Here is a 19,205-nt window from a genome sequence, read left to right as displayed (position 1 = left end):
GAACAAGGGTACTGCGAAGGCACACCCCTTCCTCTAGCGCCAATCCTGTTGGTGCAAAAATCTGCTTGCGCCGGAGAAGCTGGAGTCGGAGAAGCCGCGGTCACCGCCGGGACCTGCAAAGGAAGTCTAAACCGGAGGTGGGGTTGCTCCGGCAAGACTCTCCGACGCTCAAGTCAGTTCTCTGCCTCAACAAGAATGGAGTGCTCGAACGGAGAATTTAGCAGAGTTTTGAGATAAGAAATGAGCTTCGAGAATAACGTATTTGGGTCCCCTTTTATAGGCGGAGGAGGCAACGGATTGATGGCGACATTTGTAACCGTCTGGTAGTGGGCCGCCCATGGTCAGGGGAATTTATTGCGAAGGATAGTGGAGTAGACACGCGGCTATTGTTACGGCCTGCCACGTAGAGCCAGTTGCAGGTAGTGGAGCGGCGTCCGTTGCCGCTAGTTGTCAAGGAGTAGTGGAGTCGCGCAGCACCTGCCGCAGGGAGTGGAGCAGAATCGTGGCCGTTGATACAGCCTGTCAAAGAGTAATGGGTCCGCCGCAGGGGGTGATGGAGCCGCGCGGAATCTGCTACAGGAAGTGGAACAGGATCATGGTTGTTATTGTGTCCTGCCAGGGGGCGTGGATCTGTTGATTGAAGCTTGACAACGGTCGGAGTCCGGCCTCTGTAGAGGTCCGGGAGGGGTCCTCCTGGCGGTTGGGGTCGTGGGTGGAGCCCGACTTCCGTGGGAGTCCGGGCGGAACCCTCTCAGAGCTGAAGCTGCGGGCGGAGCCCGGCTCCCGTAGGAGTCCGGGCGGAGTCCTCTGCAATCAAAGTTAAAGGTGAGGTCCGGCTCCCGTAGGAGTCCGGACGGAGCTTACCAGCAGTTGACACCGAGAGCGGAGCCCGGCTCCCATAGGAGTCCAGACGGAGTCCTCTGCAATCAAAGTTAAAGGTGAGGTCCGGCTCCCGTAGGAGTCCGGACGGAGCTTACCAGCAGTTGACACCGAGAGCGGAGCCCGGCTCCCATAGGAGTCCGGACGGAGTCCTCTGCAATCAAAGTTAAAGGTGAAGTCCGGCTCCCGTAGGAGTCCGGACGGAGCTTACCAGCAGTTGACATCGAGAGCGGAGCCCGGCTCCCATAGGAGTCCGGGCGGAGTCCTCTGCAATCAAAGTTAAAGGTGAAGTCCGGCTCCCGTAGAAGTCCGGACGGAGCTTACCAGCAGTTGACACCGAGAGCGGAGCCCGGCTCCTATAGGAGTCCGGGCGGAGTCCTCTGCAATCAAAGTTAAAGGTGAAGTCCGGCTCCCGTAGGAGTCCGGACGGAGCTTACCAGCAGTTGACATCGAGAGCGGAGCCCGGCTCCCATAGGAGTCCGGGCGGAGCTGTGCTGTAGTTGATGTCGGAGGCGGAGCTGTTCTGTAGCTGATGTCGGAGGCGGAGCCCGGCTCCCGTAGGAGTCCGGGCGGAGCTGTTCTGTAGCTGATGTCGGAGGCGGAGCCCGGCTCCCGTAGGAGTCTGGACGGAGCTGTTCTGTAGCTGATGTCGGAGGCGGAGCCCGGCTCCCGTAGGAGTCCGGGCGGAGCTGTTCTGTAGCTGATGTCGGAGGCGGAGCCCAGCTCCCGTAGGAGTCCGGGCGGAGCTGTTCTGTAGCTGATGTCGGAGGCGGAGTCCGGCTCTCGTAGGAGTCTGGACGGAACTGTTCTGTAGTCGATTCCGCTGAGGGTTCCGGCTGTGGGTATTTTATACCCAACAACTTATATTCAGTTTTTAGATTATAAGATGAAAATATCCAATGACAGAAGACAATGTACATCCAATTTTTGAAGGATAACGGTATTGTTGGAATAAAAATCACAACATACATTGCAGACGATGGAAAACTGTCATGCTGTTTCTAGCTATTTGAAGAACACGCACGTGTGTGAATTTTCTGGTCATAACCACACTGCCAATCTGCAGGAATCTCGTGACGTTTCTGACCCACAGAATCCACCAAGAAATTAGCCTATTATCTTTTTTTTGTAATATTAGAAATTCACCTATTATCTTTTTTTTTTAATATTAGAAATTCACCTATTATCACTAACAATCAAACAGTATGCCAGTATACTTCAGAACCAGTTGTAAAAACATGTATGTTAATTTTATCCTCAAAACTCCCATATCACACACAACAACCATCAGACTCCAATTTCAGCACAGTTTCCTCAAGGATGATACATACTGAAAACAATACTTGCACAGGAGAAAACAACACTAGAATGGACATCAAATTAATCCTTAGTTGTGTCTCTCATGATGGACATGTAGATGAACATCGGAGACTTGCAGCAGAATATTAAAACTTTTATCAATGACATTTCAATGTAAAAGGCTTGCACATTGGGTTTGAAATATTTGTACCTTTTCATGATGGTGGTTATGGAGTTGACTCAATCCACCCATGAGAGACTAAGAATGCAAACGCACACGACCCTCTGAGAAATACTACCCACAACTACAATCCACGTGGTCTATCTATGAGGAGGACTAAGATAGGAGAGGGGGCAGCCCTTACTTGGGCACCTCCTCCCATATGATGTCACATTGGCAAATAAGAGGCAGGTTGGCTGCCCGGTTAATGTGTAACTTGGTCCTTTTTGACCTTATCTAGTATAAACATATATTTAGCCTATTTCTTTAGCCCCATTAGAGCTCTTCAATTAAGTCCGGACCATTTTTGATCCAATTAAAGATTTTTTATTGCGAGAATAATTAACTGAAATGGAGAATGTGAATTTTCGCTAACAAAAAAAGAATAGTACATGCTTGTTTTTGATTCACATTTCAATTAAATGCAGTTATTGTTTGGAAAAAAGAGATGTTTCCTTCCACAAATGTCTCTGAAACTATGAACTGCTTAAACACGAGATAAAGCTAATATTTGTGGCACAGAGGTTTCTTCTTATTTTGGAATTCTTTGAAAAAAAAAAGACTTTCAGCTAGCTCAATTCCTCATAGCAAGAAGAAATCAACGATAAAGGCTCTCAGATCTGAGATTCTCGGCAATCTCTGTTTCCCAGCGGTCTCCATTTTCCAGCAGTTTCTCCTTGTCATACAGCAACTCCTGCAAGACATCAGATACATGAGAACCAAATTTTGGTGAGCTGAAAAAATGGTGAATTGGGTGGAAGACAGAAAGTAATAAGACATGAGAAGTGAAAAGCTCACCTCGTGAGTTTCAGTTGCAAATTCAAAGTTGGGGCCTTCAACGATCGCATCTACAGGGCATGCCTCTTGGCAGAACCCACAGTAAATGCATTTTGTCATGTCAATATCATACCTGTGCAGTAACACCCAATGCAATGACAGTACAAATGGAAAACACATGACAGCATCAAATTGATCTACAAGTGATTAAAACAATGAAGCAGCCTACTTACCTTGTAGTACGACGGCTGCCATCTTCTCGTTCCTCTGCTTCAATTGTGATTGCTTGTGCTGGGCATATCTGGTCATAACAGTAATCATCTTGAGTAAGCATCAGGGCCCTAAAAATAATGTCATGATAGAAGGTTGATGATATTGACAAGATATGTTGCATTCATAAAAGATTCCTATGACATCAGCAGGTATGGTTTGAAGTCAAGTCTGCCAAGCAGTGGCTGTAAGCTGGCAATTGCTTGCACACCACATAGTTGATTATTAGAATACACCTTACAGTTCTGAGTTGATAAAAATAAGATGATGAAATGGACCATAATACTTTTATCTCTAAAGGGATCAACTACAAAGCTTACAGCTTAACACTTACAGCTTCACAAAGCTTACAAGCAATGCACCGCTCTTCCCCAGTTGGATATCGTCGGAGAGCATGCTCTCCTCGAAAACGGGGGCTCAAAGGCCCCTTCTCAAAGGGATAGTTTATCTGTGACAAGAAGATGCACAGAAACCCATAAGAGATGGAACAAAGGTGATATCATGTGATGAAAAATATAAGTGATAGAGTGAATGATGTGACTTACAGTAACTTTCCTCTCAAAGAAGTATTTCAAAGTCAGCATCAAACCACGCACCATTTCAGTCAGAAATAGTGTATTTATACTTCGCTCAAAAACTGAAGTCAAGCCTCAATCAATTAGACAGAATGGCAAATATTGCAGCAATGCATGTAGACCAGATTTGCAAAGGCAAGTTAACCCAAGATGAATAAATGCAGTAACTAGTTAAGATTCTGCAGGAGATTACCAGCACTCCAATCCCTAGCAATCTCTTTGGCAAGTTGCTCTCTCTCCTCATCCTCTGGATATAAGCAGACATATAAGTAAACAGTAACTGCTGCCTTACTGAAGAACAGTTTTACTAATGCGGGCATGAACATCTCAGTGATTGCCCTATTGAATAACAGTTTTAGATATACATCCAGGCATCCCATCTCAGTGCAATCAGCATGAGAATCTAATTGAGTTGCAGAATAAATTTGCAAAGAAATTTTGTCACAACAAAGAGAAGAAATCTCATAAGCTTTGGTACAAAGGACATATAGGCCATTAACTTGTTCCTGCCATTCTGAAATATCACTAAACTGACAAGTTCTAACAGGTCACAGAGATCCAAGCCCTGTTATCAGCATTGAGAAACTCTCCAACAATAATTTGATCAACCTTATGGAACCACCCAATTTGAGATAGTTCCGGACATTAAACTAATAAGTCTTCTGGATCTGACAGCTTCTGTGTTCAGACAAGAATAAGTGTTTCCATAATTTTGATGAAATTTTTGCAGATGTCAATTTCTGAGTTCTAAGAAAAGCTGAGCTATCACCTTTAGAAACCTTTATACTTGATGTGTAAAGGACAGAAGTATTTTTTTTATTACTCAAGCCAGTGACTCATGCAACTACCATTCTATTAACTACAAATTCTTAAGAAAAGCTGCCTAGTTGGTTCATTGGAATGCTAGGTGAGAAGAAGTTTAACAGGGCACAAGTTCAATGCATAATTGCTACATCCGGCAGGTTCATTTTTTTCTTCAAGATCTAGAAATTATTTTGCTTTCATAAATCAAAGGGATAAGCTTACAAATATAACAGATATCAACTTTTCTCTGATGCTTTCTCTTATTCCTAATCCTACGTACAACTCAAAATACACTAATGTTCTTTTGTTGTTCAGTGTTGTCAAAGGCTCAATGTGCACTAGGGCCCCAAGATCTCCTAAAGCCCAGGTGCAATGCAAGGCACACCTTGATGAAGGGAGGCACAAAATATCAGTATACTTGATTCTAAAACATATTTAACAATGAATTATCAACTTACGAGCAAAAAATACAATTAAAAAAAAAAGATATTAATGTCTAGATTTATACACATATGAAGGACATGGCAATGTCAAATACCAAAAATTCAAATGTAATAAGGCAATAACCAATCACTAGAAAATAAGTACTTTGGAACTACCACCAAGTTTGAACAACTGACCTACCTATGAAAATTAAACTACTAGGAAGTTAAAGTGTTCAAAGAACAATTATCTAAGCTCAGAAGTCAAAACATGAAAGCAAACATGGAAATCCAAATGTCCAAAATGCAACTACAAGGAGACCAAAATATCTATTAAGAAATCTGATCCAAAAATCCAAAGGCATCACAAAGTCCTAATCCCTAAAGACCATCATCATCAATAAGCATCATCAACAACTACAAATAAAAAGAAGAATCTGGAGCTACAGCAGCAGCCGAAGAAGAAAAAGAAGAGGATGCAAGAAGAAGAAGAAGAGCAAGCATCATTCCCCTATTTTAGATGTACCAGCAATCCCACAACCACCCACCCACACCCCCCCCCCGGCACAAAACCCAAAAAGATATAATGCATATTTGAATGTGGACATTGAAAGACAGAGAAGAATGGAAAATTTTACGGAAAGCATATTAAAAGGCTCATCTTGAGAAAATTACATGTAAAAATTAAGACTCAGAGAGGAGAAGATAAAGAGTAAGGGGTTTTCAGAGTTTACCATATGTTCAGCATACGAAATGCAAAATTCTGGGTCAATGCTAATGTATAATCTTCTTTGTTCCAGCCAAATATAAAAGAGTACCATAAAAACAATAAGGGGCAAAAGGAGATATTAAGAGAATGACAGAAATATAATGCCCAACTATAATCAAAGTGTAGGGGTGGAAATTGCACGGGTTGGGTCAAGTTGGAGAAAGTGTTGTCAAAGGCACGCATGAGGAGTGCCTAGGCACAAGGCACAGGCAAAGCCTAGCCCAAATGCCTTGCCTAGCTTCAAGTGAAGTGAAAAGGCACACCTTTTTTGTGCCATAAGAAAAGCCTAGACATGTAAGTAGTATGCATCATCATTCTTAAATCTCATTCACTTGATCATGATGATTGGCCAAAGAAGGAATATATGAAGGGCCAAAAGGGGCAAGACATGAAGGGAGGGTTTGCTAGGGATTTGAAGGACCGATTGAGATGAACCAATGCTCTTAAGGTGGATCTAGGGCTCCGACCAGCTTATCCACTCTCCAATAAGTCCTTTCTTCTTCTTCTCTTAACTATAATTAATGTCTTTCTTATTTTTTGAGTGGAAGTGGGAAGAACTGAAGCTTCCCCCCAAATTTATTAAAACAAAGCTAAAGGTCACAAAGGAGGACAGAGTGCTATCCCAAAGGGACAGAAAATCATCAGTGCTACAAAAAAATGGAGAAATTCAAACAAAAAAAGACAGACAAGCCTAGAGATCAGGTAACCAAATTCATCATGATGTTGCCGGCAGGAGAAGACAGACTCACCAAGCCTAAGAGGCGCAAGCATAGCCCAAACCAAGCACCTCACCAAGCCCCAAGCGAAGTAAAAAGTGTGCATTTTTTATGCCTTGAAAGAAGCTGAGATGCAGAAAAAAAAACATACCTCATCAGTTTGAATCTTGGCCATTGATCATGATGATTGACCAAAAGAGGAAAGTTACCAATGGAGGGTGGATTAAGGACCCGAAGACCCAATTAAGAGGAATTGATTCCCCTCCTTTGGTCGATCTAGGGCATCAACCAACTTCTCCCCTCTCCAAAATGTCCTTTCTTCTCCTCCTCCTGCTTCTCCTCCTCCTCCTCCACTACCCTACTACCAGTGCTACTGCTCATGCTCTTCCTTTTCTTCTTATTATTTTTTTCTCTTCTTCTTCTTTGCTGCCGATGCTGTTGCTGGTGCTCCTGCTCCTCCTCTTCTTTTCACCTTGTTCTATCTTTTTTATGCTTCACTACCGGTATTCCTCTTCTTCTACTCCCCTCTTCTTCTTCTGGCCCTCAACAGCAGCTTCAGCTATTTGATGGCAGAAAACACTGTCCCTTTTTCCCTTTTTGTCTTTCTTTTTTCTTCTTGCTATGGTCAAAGAGGGGACTTAATCATTTTCTCCTTCCAAACAAGGGACTCAGTCCCTGCAGAGTGATGTGAAAGAAGGGACTCAATGAATCCCCTATCTTCTAGTTCTATTTACATTTATGTTTATAAATCAAAAATTCATTGTTACATGTGTTTCAAATCATTTATTCATTATTATTTATATGTATTTTGGTACCTTTGCACCTCATTTCGTCAAGGTGCATACCTTGCACCAAGGCTTCAAGAGACCATGGCACCTTTATGCTTTGAGCCTTTGACGACTTTGGTTGGAGGTCAGCCCAGACCCAACCCAAAACCTGGAGAACTTTTCCCAGACCCAACCCGGCCAGCTTTTAACCCGATCTCCTCAACCCAAACACAGCCCCACCTCAATTTTTTGATCTCGGGTTCAAAATCAGGTTGGTTTGGGTTGGGATAGTTGGATCAATTTAGCCAAATCAGTCATAAGTACTCCCATGTCATATAAATAATATCTAAGAGAAACAAAATGAACTAAGGATGGCAATGTGAGAGTATAATATGGATCCTAAATTCAAATAGTAAAACAATGGCAGGAAGATCTTGAAAAATGAAGACACATCTAATATATGTATGTTACATATTTATTCGGGTTCTGGTTGGGTCAGGTTGCCCAAGATCTCAGCTCGAGTCCAACCCAAATTTTAGTCGGGATGGGATTTTCAACCCAAACCCAAACATAAGCCATACCTAAACCCATCCAGGTCTGCCACATTTCGGTTACACTCATGTTTGTTGAGTTGACCTGCCCAATTTCTCAAAACCACAAGAACAACAAAGAAAAGAGGGAATACACTCAAAAAAAAAAAAGAAAAGGGGGAACCCTATCTCTCAATGGCTAATGAAACCTAGATAATTATTAAAGGAACACAACCACTTTTTTTGGCCCCAAGCCATCTAATCTAGGCCATGCAGATGCCTTGATATATGCCTTTGACAATACTATATATTAGGAGTCAAAGACATGAAGTAAAACTAGTTTCCATATTTTTTTTCCAAAATATATAATAACTAAAAAATTATAATTCCGAAGTCTTTTCACATATATAATAATCCATCGACAATTGGATTAATTCAAAATTGTGTATGATAACCATCTCTTGAATCGACAAACTGTATTCCTCTTTTTTAGGTTTGTATCTAAATAATTTAGGAAACTGTTATGCACGCTTCTCTTACAAGTGGGATAATAGATCATATTTCTTCTCTATTGGACAATAAATCTTGTGGGTATATACTTATAATACACCACATTTCTAATAAATTATTATTCACTATTATTCAAGACATATTACTATAATCTTGTGGAGAGCTATGAAGAAGGTTGTAGGTAGCCCTTCGAGAATCCAGCCAACTGATTGTCCAGGTTTTGTAGCAAGCTGCACTGTCGGCCACAGCTGTCTCAGCAAGGACCAACAACTCATAGATGACTAGTGTCAAGCTGAACCAGTTGGGCAGGTTCCCAAACTTCAACAGGTTATGCTATGATCCACATATATACATGAAGGAGTGTTTCATCAGCTTAATTGGCTAAGTTATGCCATAACATAGAAGTTGATAACCAGTTACATTTTCTTGTTATCAATTTATCATGCCAACGAACAATATCTTTTCAACTCTTTGTATTTACACCTTACATTCGATGGTATATAGGAAGGGAAGAGTGTCTAACCAATCTCCCTGGCTTAGAGATATCATATTAAGGTTGATAGCATGAAATTTACGTTCATGGTTGGAAAGTTCTCACTTCTCATGCCCATAAACACTAAATTCATAAACTAAATTTTACATACCTTGATTGTGGTGGGTACATGTTGTAAAAAAGTCATGTATGCCAGTGGAGAACATGATGATCAAGATAACTCATAAACCTATGATAACTTGACTTGGAACACATAAAATTACTGAAAAGTAAACAATCCATTTCTCAAAAAAGGAAAAAAATTGTGCCAGCATGACTATACAAGCAAACCTTTAAATTTCCTAGACGATGGGCGCGAGCTGAATGCTTGCCAATGGTTTTGTAGAACCAATGAAGATTGTCCAGGCTGAACCTACATAAGATTAAGATTTAATATTTATAGTTGGCACATATGCAAAATATATAGCAAATAAACAAAATATGGCAATTACAAGTAGGAATTTCCCTTTCCCATCTAAATAGCAATGATTACAAGAATGAATGGCAAAAGTTTGCTCTTCCCAGCTATATTTCTGATCCATGAATCAGCCTAGGGAGAGGTTATCTAGAAAACAGGAAATATAATTTATATATGAAGTGAAAAAATTGACAAAAGGAAAGAGAGTGTAGACCATATTTTGATTGCATGAGATCTCAGAGCAGCATTAGTTCCAATGCTATAACTTCCTAAAAATTTGTAGGGCTGAGACATTCTTTGAGAAGAAAACAAAAGAATAATTGAGAAATGTTTGTTAAAACTAAACCAGATCCGTTACAGCTCCAGGTGACGTCGCTAGATATCATCACTGAGAAGAAGTAAGAAGGTAAAGACATACATGCCCACAAATTCCATTTCCAGCAGGACTGCAAAAACAATATGGAGCTCCGGAAAAGGGAAAATGAAAAAGAAGTTTCCTTCTAAAACAGGGTTCTTGAGTGCAATAACGAAGGAATCATTTGGTTTTTGTAACTGAAACAATAACCGATTGCAATTAAGATTTATGAGGAAATTAGAAGTGAGAAGATAAGAGATAAATACGAAACAAATGATTGAAAAGGTCCTTTAATTTCTTCCATTAGTGTCAACATATCAGAAAATTCAATCCAACAACTGATCTGGATCATCATTAGCTTTGTAGAAAATGTTACAGCAACTTCTTAAATCAATATCAAAATTTTGCTATTTTACATTTTGGATTACACCGTGGTCACTAAGAATTGCACTTCTAAGTTGAAAATAGGACAACAACATTACTTCCTTTTTAATGTTGGGTTGGTTTTTTTTTTGGTGGAGGGTGGCATGGGAGTTGTTGCAAATGTCCTAACTGGGAGAAGTACAATTTGCATCCCTATTTGAAAGGTCTCCAGGCAGTATAAGTTGAAGGATTTCAAGACAACTGGAGCTATTTTTGGATTTGGCACGATGTGGTCCACATTGTTATGATGATTCCAAACATTGATATACATACTACATAGCTTCATCATTTTCATCAGCGGACCTATATCCAGCCATTTTGGTGCGGACACCAGAGCCATCAAAAATCGGCAACATGATTTAAGTTCGATTTGGATTGAAGAAGCCTCATTAAATTGATTCTACTTCAGTTATTTATTTTCAGTCAATAAATTTTAATGCATTTGGCTTTGGGTCCATAGGGCCATACTTGGATTTGTCCACATCACCTTTGGAGCCACCACTCTCCACATGCCAAGAGAAGAAATATGCATGCCAGCATGTGCCGTGCTCATGCCAAGTTGTGTCAAGCATCAAGCACCCACATGGAGTTCCATTTCTTCCTTAGAATTCCTTAAGAGTTCTTGGCTACTTACTTATTTTGTTGAAGGCTGATTTCTTTCCTATGGTAGATTATAATGCTTTACTTTTTTGTGGAGGGTTGATTTCTTCCTTGTAAAGATAAGAGATTCCTAAACAAACAGGACCCTTAGAGTCCTATATAAATTCTTGTATCTTTCATGAAAAAAATAATGAATGATTTTACAAACTCCACAAATACTTGTGTCAATCGCTCCGAGAGGGAGAGGGTGTGAGACCCAAAATCGCCCCACAAGGGGAGGGTGTGAGGCCCACTTTCTATCCTATTCCTTCTACTTAAGATTCAGTGTTCCTACGACTTTGATCGACTCCATCATCTACCCACGCAAGCCTATTCCGTCAAGAGAAGATCTGTCTCCTCCAGAATTTTCATCTGTCATGCTGAGAGAAGGAGTGATTTCTTATTCTACAGATCATATGCTGTCAAGGACCTTCGTTCCTTAACAGTTGATCTTTGATTTTTTTTTTAATCCAATGTTGGTAAAGACCTAGTTCTTTATCGATGGATCTGTTTGGTTAAAAGATTAAGAGCCATAATCAGAATAGTTTCTTAACTACCACGATCCGGATTCTTATCATCTTCTTGGATTTTCTCACGGGTTTAATGTTTTATTTTCTCTCGTTCCATTCTTATTTCTTTTTTTGCATTTACTCGTGAGCATGTTTAATTTCTGCTATCTGTTTATGAAATTTTCTATTGCTAATTGTTTACTGATATCTCGAATGGCATTCGTCTGTATCATTTAGATTGATCTCGCTTTAGTCTCGTATCAATCAATCACGCCTCCTGAGCAGAGTATAGGCAACTATACTGTCTGTCCTGGGAATAATGAGCCCCTGGCCGAACGTGATTTGTTGTTGATGAACAGAAGAGAGCTTGATTATTAGGATTGATTTTCTTTTTAGGATTGTCCCGCATCAATTTGGTATCAGAGCAGGTTGATTAGGGCTTTAGTTTAAATTCAGCAATTTAAATTTTCGCAAGTTAAATTTTCGCACTCTAAATTTCGTACTTTACTTTCAAGCATTTTAATTTTTTATTGTACTTTATTTCTGCATCTTAGAGTTGTATGACCACTAGATCAGGTACCTGGTACCAACATCCTACTTCCCCATCCAACACCAATATGGATCCCAATATAGCAGCCATCATTAATGCTCTGACTGAAAAGTTTGATGACATGAAAAATTTTATGAAAGCCATGGATGAGAGAATAGTGGTATTAGAAGAAGCTAGGCAGAAACAACCTGAACCTGAGTCTCTCCGACTACCTATAGGACAAAGAGGTAGGAATCTAGAACTTGATCGACCTATAGGGGCACGTCCGCACCATAACCAGTTCGATCAAGATGAGCATATTCTTAGGAATGTGAAAGTCGAAGCCCCAAATTTTGATGGTTGTCTAGATCCGAGAGAGTACCTAGATTGGGAATCAGGTATGGACCACTATTTTGGATGGTACGAAATGTCTGAAGCAAGGAGAGTTAGGTTTGCTAGGATGAAATTGGTGAGGCAAGCCCGATTTTATTGGGAAAGTGTTGAGCGTCTTCTCAATCAGAGAAGACAAGATCCGATAGAAACCTGGGATGAGATGAAAGAAAAACTCAGAGAGAAGTACCTCCCCACCTCTTACCAACAAAGACTTTTAGATCAATGGCAGAGGCTTACTCAAGGGAATAGATCAGTCACCGAGTATATTACAAGATTTGATGAATACCTCATGAGATGTGGAGTAGCTGAAGATAGAGTTGTTACCTTATCTAGATTTAGAGCTGGATTACGAGAGGATATTCAGCGTGAGCTCTTTCTGCGAGAGGTAACCACGTTGGAACAAGCTTATCAACTTGCCTTAGATTTTGAAAGATTTTCTAGATATTCGACTTTCCGTCGTCCTGAACCCAACCGAGTAACCCCTTCTGGATCGAGACCTAATATTAATCAAACTCCTAGTAACAGACCTCCACTTACAAATCCTATTGGGAGAAAAGAAGATAAAGGAAAAGGAGCTATAGGAGAGTTATCAAAAGGAAGTAGTTCTCGATCTCATTACTTCAAGTGCCATGGTTACGGTCACTTTGCTGCACAATGCCCCAACCGATCATTATTCGTAGAAGAATTAGAAGGAGAAACTCTAGAAAATATTGAGGAGGAAGTTTATGAAGCTGATCCAGATTTAGCCGAGCAATTTGAGAGTACTGAGGACATCATAGGTTATGCCACACCTGAGTCAGACCTTAGGCTTGGAGTCGTTAGGTATGTCCTAGCCCAAACTAAGGAAAGTGAAGACTGACATAGGACCTCTATTTTCCATACCTTCATAAAATTTGACGATAAAATTTGTAAGGTGATCATTGATAGCGGTAGCTGTATCAACGCCATCTCCACCGACACGGTTAAGCGATTAGGATTAACTCCTGTAGATCATCCTAGTCCATACCGTGTGTCTTGGATTGATTCCTCCTCTATTCCCATCAAATTTAGATGCCGTGTGCCCATCCAGCTTCATTCCTATCAGGATCATGTGTGGTGCGATGTCTTACCCATGGAAGTCGGAAGTATCATATTAGGTCGGTCTTGGCTATTCGACAATGATGTTACGATTTATGGCCGTACCAACTCCTGTAGCTTTACTCATCAGGGTAAGAAGATCACGATTAATCCTTCCCCACCTAAGGCTACTAATAGAAAGATAGGCGATGGACCAAAAGAAAATCTTAAGAAGAAAAGCCTCAATCTGATAGGTGCTAAAGAATTAGAGACGACCATGAGTGAAGGATCACCAGTTTGGATGCTTGTTGCTAGAGAAGTTCGTGAGGATTCTAAGGTGGATTATCCTAAGAAAGTAGCTAGCCTTCTTACTGAGCTTCATGGTGTCTTTCCTGAGGATCTTCCAGATTACTTACCGCCTATGAGAAACATTCAACATGCCATTGATTTAGTTCCTGAATCTACCCTACCCAACTTGCCCCACTATAGGTTGAACCCTAATGAGCATGCCGAGCTACAAAGACAAGTTGGAGAGCTGATAAAAAAAGGATTTGTGAGGGAGAGTTTGAGTCTTTTTGAAGTAGTTCATGGATATCAACCTAGAAAACCAATAGACCTCATCCCACTACCTATGCATGCTAGGATTTCCGAATCTGCAGAGTCATTTGCACAGCATGTCAAGAGTCTGCATAAAGAGATCAGTAAAAAATTTAGTATGAGTAATAAAGTTTATAAACAGAATGCAGATTCTCATCGACGTGTTCAAGAGTTTGCAGAAGGAGACTATGTGATGGTTCGATTGAGGCCTGAACGGTTTTCCCTCGGAACCGTGAAGAAGTTACATGCCCGAGGAGCAGGTCTATTTAAGATCATAAAGAAAATCGGATCAAATGCGTATGTTGTGGACCTACCTTCTGATTTTGGAATTAGCTCTACTTTTAACATTACAGCTCTTGTCGCCTATAAAAAAAAACCAACTCGGATACCTAGTGAGCCATTTGAGCCTGAACCAACCTTTGAGAGCGAACCTATCCCTGAGTGTCCACCAGCCAAAATGTCAACAAAACACGATCAGATTGAGAAAATTTTGGATGAGCAGATCCTTTCCACCCGGAGTCGAGGCTATCAGCGGTATCTGGTCAGATGACGAGGTCGATCGGAGTCTGAAGATACCTGGATCACTCGAGAAGAGCTGCAATGCATTGATCCCGATCTACTTGAGCGTCACCAGAGCGGAATCGACCCACACTCGACAGGGTCGAGTTTTTCCCACCCCGGGAGAATTGGTGCGGACACCAGAGCCATCAAAAATCGGCAACATGATTTAAGTTCGATTTGGATTGAAGAAGCCTCGTTAAATTGATTCTATTTCAGTTATTTATTTTCAGTCAATAAATTTTAATGCATTTGGCTTTGGGTCCATAGGGCCATACTTGGATTTGTCCACATCACCTTTGGAGCCACCACTCTCCACATGCCAAGAGAAGAAATATACATGCCAGCATGTGCCGTGCTCATGCCAAGTTGTGTCAAACATCAAGCACCCACATGGAGTTCCATTTCTTCCTTAGAATTCCTTAAGAGTTCTTGGCTACTTACTTATTTTGTTGAAGGCTGATTTCTTTCCTATGGTAGATTATAATGCTTTACTTTTTTGTGGAGGGTTGATTTCTTCCTTGTAAAGATAAGAGATTCCTAAACAAACAGGACCCTTAGAGTCCTATATAAATTCTTGTATCTTTCATGAAAAAAATAATGAATGATTTTACAAACTCCACAAATACTTGTGTCAATCGCTCCGAGAGGGAGAGGGTGTGAGACCCAAAATCGCCCCACAAGGGGAGGGTGTGAGGCCCACTTTCTATCATATTCCTTCTACTTAAGATTCAGTGTTCCTACGACTTTGATCGACTCCACCATCTACCCACGCAAGCCTATTCCGTCAAGAGAAGATCTGTCTCCTCCAGAATTTTCATCTGTCGTGCTGAGAGGAGTGATTTCTTATTCTACAGATCATATGCTGTCAAGGACCTTCGTTCCTTAACAGTTGATCTTTGATTTTTTTTTTAATCCAGTGTTGGTAAAGACCTAGTTCTTTATCGATGGATCTGTTTGGTTAAAAGATTAAGAGCCCTAATCAGAGTAGTTTCTTAACTACCACGATCCGGATTCTTATCATCTTCTTGGATTTTCTCACGGGTTTAATGTTTTATTTTCTCTCGTTCCATTCTTATTTCTTTTTTTGCATTTACTCGTGAGCATGTTTAATTTCTGCTATCTGTTTATGAAATTTTCTATTGCTAATTGTTTACTGATCTCTCGAATGGCATTCGTCTGTATCATTTAGATTGATCTCGCTTTAGTCTCGTATCAATCAATCACGCCTCCTGAGCAGAGTATAGGCAACTATACTGTCTGTCCTGAGAATAATGAGCCCCTGGCCGGACGTGATTTGTTGTTGATAAACAGAAGAGAGCTTGATTATTAGGATTGATTTTCTTTTTAGGATTGTCCCGCATCACATTTCTACTGTTGCCTTTAAGTATTGCTCCTCCCACTCCCACTCCCTTACTGATCTTCTGTCATTCACCTGTTCCTATTAATAAAGCTGAGTTATAGACTTAATTTGTTGATCCCATATTACTTCCTAATCAGTTCATCCTCCCTTTTACCAATCAACTATAAATTGTCCTTAGATTAACCCTTATCAAAGTCACACAAAATCCAGCTATCTTTATGAATTCTTGATGGCATGAATCCTCTGGGCATTACTCTACCAGTAGAAACAATTATTTCATACATGAATCCCGTTCTACTCTTCTGTTTAGTTCCAGTCACTTTCAGCAACCAGCCATCTGTTCTGAGAAAGTTCTCTTTATTCTTAAACAAACCATAATGGAAAGGCATCCCTCACTAAAATCTACGAATACATATCAACATTTACAGATGAAATCTTGATATATTTCTTTGTCACTTCCAGACAGATTCCAAGCTCTTATATGTATTTAGCCTATTGCGCGTTATCAGTAGTGCTCACAAAGATGTCATATGATAGCATCAGATACCCCCTCCATGTTCAGTCCTCTGTGTGTTTCCTTATTGCAAATTAGGATCTATAAGCTCAACAAGGTATAATCATCTCAAGTCGAGATTTAGTTTCAATCACCTATGCCCTAAATGGATGATAACTATGACCACAAGGAAATGTCAATAACGTACTCAATTTTCTGGGTTTGTCCACTCAGGTTGGCAGGTGACTTAGTTATAGCTCCTCAGTTTCTAATCCACGAAGAGGCCCTTCACCTATCACTGTTAATGAGATATGAGGCAAATTCCAATATATTGATGGCAGACAAGCATACATACAGAATGTTATTTTTCCACTAACAAATGCTTCATATTTGTGCAAAGATTGTGTCAATATGGGTGGTTATAACACATGGTTTTGCAAACATGATGCGAAATAAAGATGCACAATCCGTTTAGCCAATTTGAATAGACTGATCTAAAATGAACAAGGAGAACTAATCCCTTCATGTTTTTAATTAAGAAAATATACATTTAAGTAGTTAGAATAGTCAATCAACAGAAATACCTATGCTACCCATATTTTTTTAGCTAAAAGACAACCGGATCTCTTAAGTTGTTTGCCAATAAAGATGATCCATTAAAATGAACCAGATTAGGTATCAACCAAGTCAGACAATTCAGGCATGTCAGCTGAACAGTCGGACAATTCAGGCATGTTAGCTGAACAGTCCTTTGGCACACTTAGATAATCACAAAACTGGGCATACCACTAGCTGCCCAAGTAAACAAGGTCACCATGGATTAAAATAAAATCTCACTAATATCTTTAAAGAGATATCAGAGACAATGGTTTTGGATAAGTAAGATAATGAGAGGCTTGCATGATAACAACCACCAAAGCTTCTCCCGGCATTATAATTAACAGTTGTAGCCAAGACATTTGTAGGAGAGGTCTTAAGCAAGCCAAGTATTTCCCCACAGATCAATGTTCATGCAATTCTCCATGACAAAACCAAGCTTTTGCAGTACCTGATGCCCATGAACAACAACTTCCCAAGCCCAACACAGCATTGGGAGGGTCATTTGATCCACTAAATGCCTGAAAAGCTGAACCAGATTAACCTACTCCACAAATGGTCATGTTCGAAAACAAGCTTCCCACACCAGCAGCCTAGAAGATTAGTCCTCCACATGCCCATGCTCCGAATCCCAAGAACTTCAAAACCTTCTTAAGGGTGAATATATGTGTGTCCCAACAAACAAAAAGAGTTCCTTGTCTAGGATCTCCTTTCCCAAGAGGAAAGTCGTGTAGCTTTTCTTTATATCATTCATGATAGAATAGAAAATCCAACTAGCTGAGCCTAGATGAACAAGGATTACATAAAGGACACTATCTGGGTAGGTAACTTAGCTTCTCGAGTCCAATTCTGGACCTAACTCAACCCATTGGCCTCGAAATTTGTTTCTATGTATGCTTACCCAAATGGGAGTCTATAAATTGTTCCTGATTTAGCCATCTCCCTTAATCCCAGTTATTAGGATATAAATATGTGTTGTCTATGGTGAACAAATGTGTTTAGTCCTACTAAATCTTTAGTAAAGATGACCCTCCAGAAAGAGAGCACAACGGTGGACCATGCACTTGAGACTATTGGACTCAAATTATGTTGGGGCAGTCCTTGGAAGAGATTACGTCTTAAGATGAAAAAAATTGGTTCATCTCGAGGACAATCTGGAGATGAGACCATAGGAATCCTTGGGCTTAGAAGAGAGGGTTTCAGACGTGATAGTTGGTTCCCTATTCCAAAGCCCAACAGACTAGGGAAAAGGTGATTTGAAGATCCACTGAAAAAAATTGGAAATAAGTAGCTGTTACTCCAGTCCAATTCCAAGAAATCCCATCTTCTGAATAAAACTATTTATCTTCAAATCCAAATGTCTTCTACCAAACAATCTTTTCCATGTTAACTTTGAACACAGCCATTCAACGGCTGGGCAGAATGCTTCTCTTTTTCAGCCATATAGATGCCAGAGGACATGCTCTTACCACGTGCAAAGGTGTTCTATCCAAACGCAATCAGTTGGGGGGTAGTCTATATTAGGTCAAAGAACAAATGAAAAAAAAAACACAGCAAGATTAACAGCAGCTTCAAGCACAAAAATCGGAAATTTAGAGTTCCAAGATCATCTAATCACGCGAAGTCCATGAAGTCACAAACAAATTCAATTGCCTGAATTTGTCTATCTTCAACGTTCCATGACCAAAATAAAACAATACTCGCCTGAGTTTGTCTATCTTCAACGTTCCATGAAAAAAAAAAAAAAGAAAAATCCAGAATATCTTCAACGTTCCATCAAATTCAATTGCACCAGATCAAAATAAATTCCCATAAAAAAGCGACTTAAAGAAAATTCAGAACCACCGGAAGCGTGATGCAAGTGGCCGCAGATTCCAGGGAAAACAAACCGAACACTAGGGTTTTCCTTCAGCAAGAATAAGAGATTTGTTTCCTTCTGTTCTTCCTGGAAACGACGGAGAAACTCCAATTGTTCGACGAAATCGGACCGGCAGTGGATGCTAGAATCTCATGAATAGAATACGGTAGGAGAAGAGATGAGATCTTACCGATTGCCTGGCCCGAAGAGCCTGGAGGGTTTTCCGAGCTAAGATCCCCGCCATTGAGGGAATACCAAACGGTCGTGAGCTCGAGAGGGCGGAGCGATTCGGGACGAAGCGGAGGCCGAAGAGAGGAAATGGGCGGAGCAACATGAACACGCCGCGC

The 19,205-nt window shown here is 40.6% G+C and overlaps 1 protein-coding gene across 4 annotated transcripts; it reads right to left on the bottom strand.

Annotated features, from left to right (window-relative positions):
- Window positions 1-2,763: 2,763 nt before the first annotated feature.
- On the bottom strand, window positions 2,764-19,205 carry LOC105060102 (uncharacterized). 4 transcript variants are annotated; one of them, XM_073259696.1, is made up of 10 exons: window positions 19,049-19,205; window positions 9,362-9,443; window positions 6,941-7,350; window positions 6,765-6,857; window positions 4,214-4,267; window positions 3,991-4,082; window positions 3,780-3,893; window positions 3,409-3,476; window positions 3,197-3,308; window positions 2,764-3,092 (listed from the first exon to the last, which is right to left on the bottom strand). In XM_073259696.1, exons 4-10 carry the CDS (start codon window positions 6,835-6,837, stop codon window positions 2,997-2,999), a joined length of 609 nt encoding a protein of 202 aa, XP_073115797.1. In that variant the 5' UTR covers window positions 6,838-6,857; window positions 6,941-7,350; window positions 9,362-9,443; window positions 19,049-19,205; the 3' UTR covers window positions 2,764-2,996. The 4 variants fall into 4 exon arrangements, with proteins under 4 accessions (XP_073115797.1, XP_073115798.1, XP_073115795.1 ...); XM_073259697.1 differs by lacking the exons at window positions 9,362-9,443; window positions 19,049-19,205 and adding an exon at window positions 7,547-9,353 and having other exon boundaries at window positions 6,941-7,406; XM_073259694.1 differs by lacking the exons at window positions 6,765-6,857; window positions 6,941-7,350.

Source organism: Elaeis guineensis, chromosome 6 (assembly GCF_000442705.2).
Source record: "Elaeis guineensis isolate ETL-2024a chromosome 6, EG11, whole genome shotgun sequence".
NCBI lineage: Eukaryota > Viridiplantae > Streptophyta > Magnoliopsida > Arecales > Arecaceae > Elaeis > Elaeis guineensis.
This window is presented reverse-complemented; position numbering and strand designations above follow the sequence as displayed.

Bases quoted from the DNA above. Each gene is read 5' to 3' on its own strand.
- LOC105060102 (XM_073259694.1), bottom strand. From the start codon at position 19,192: ATGTTGCTCCGCCCATTTCCTCTCTTCGGCCTCCGCTTCGTCCCGAAT. The intron at 9,444-19,048 runs GTAAGATCTCAT...AATCTTATGTAG, and splicing joins CTCTTCGGGCCAGGCAATCG to GTTCAGCCTGGACAATCTTC. The intron at 3,477-3,779 runs GTAAGTGTTAAG...TGTTATGACCAG, and splicing joins CTTGTAAGCTTTGTGAAGCT to ATATGCCCAGCACAAGCAAT.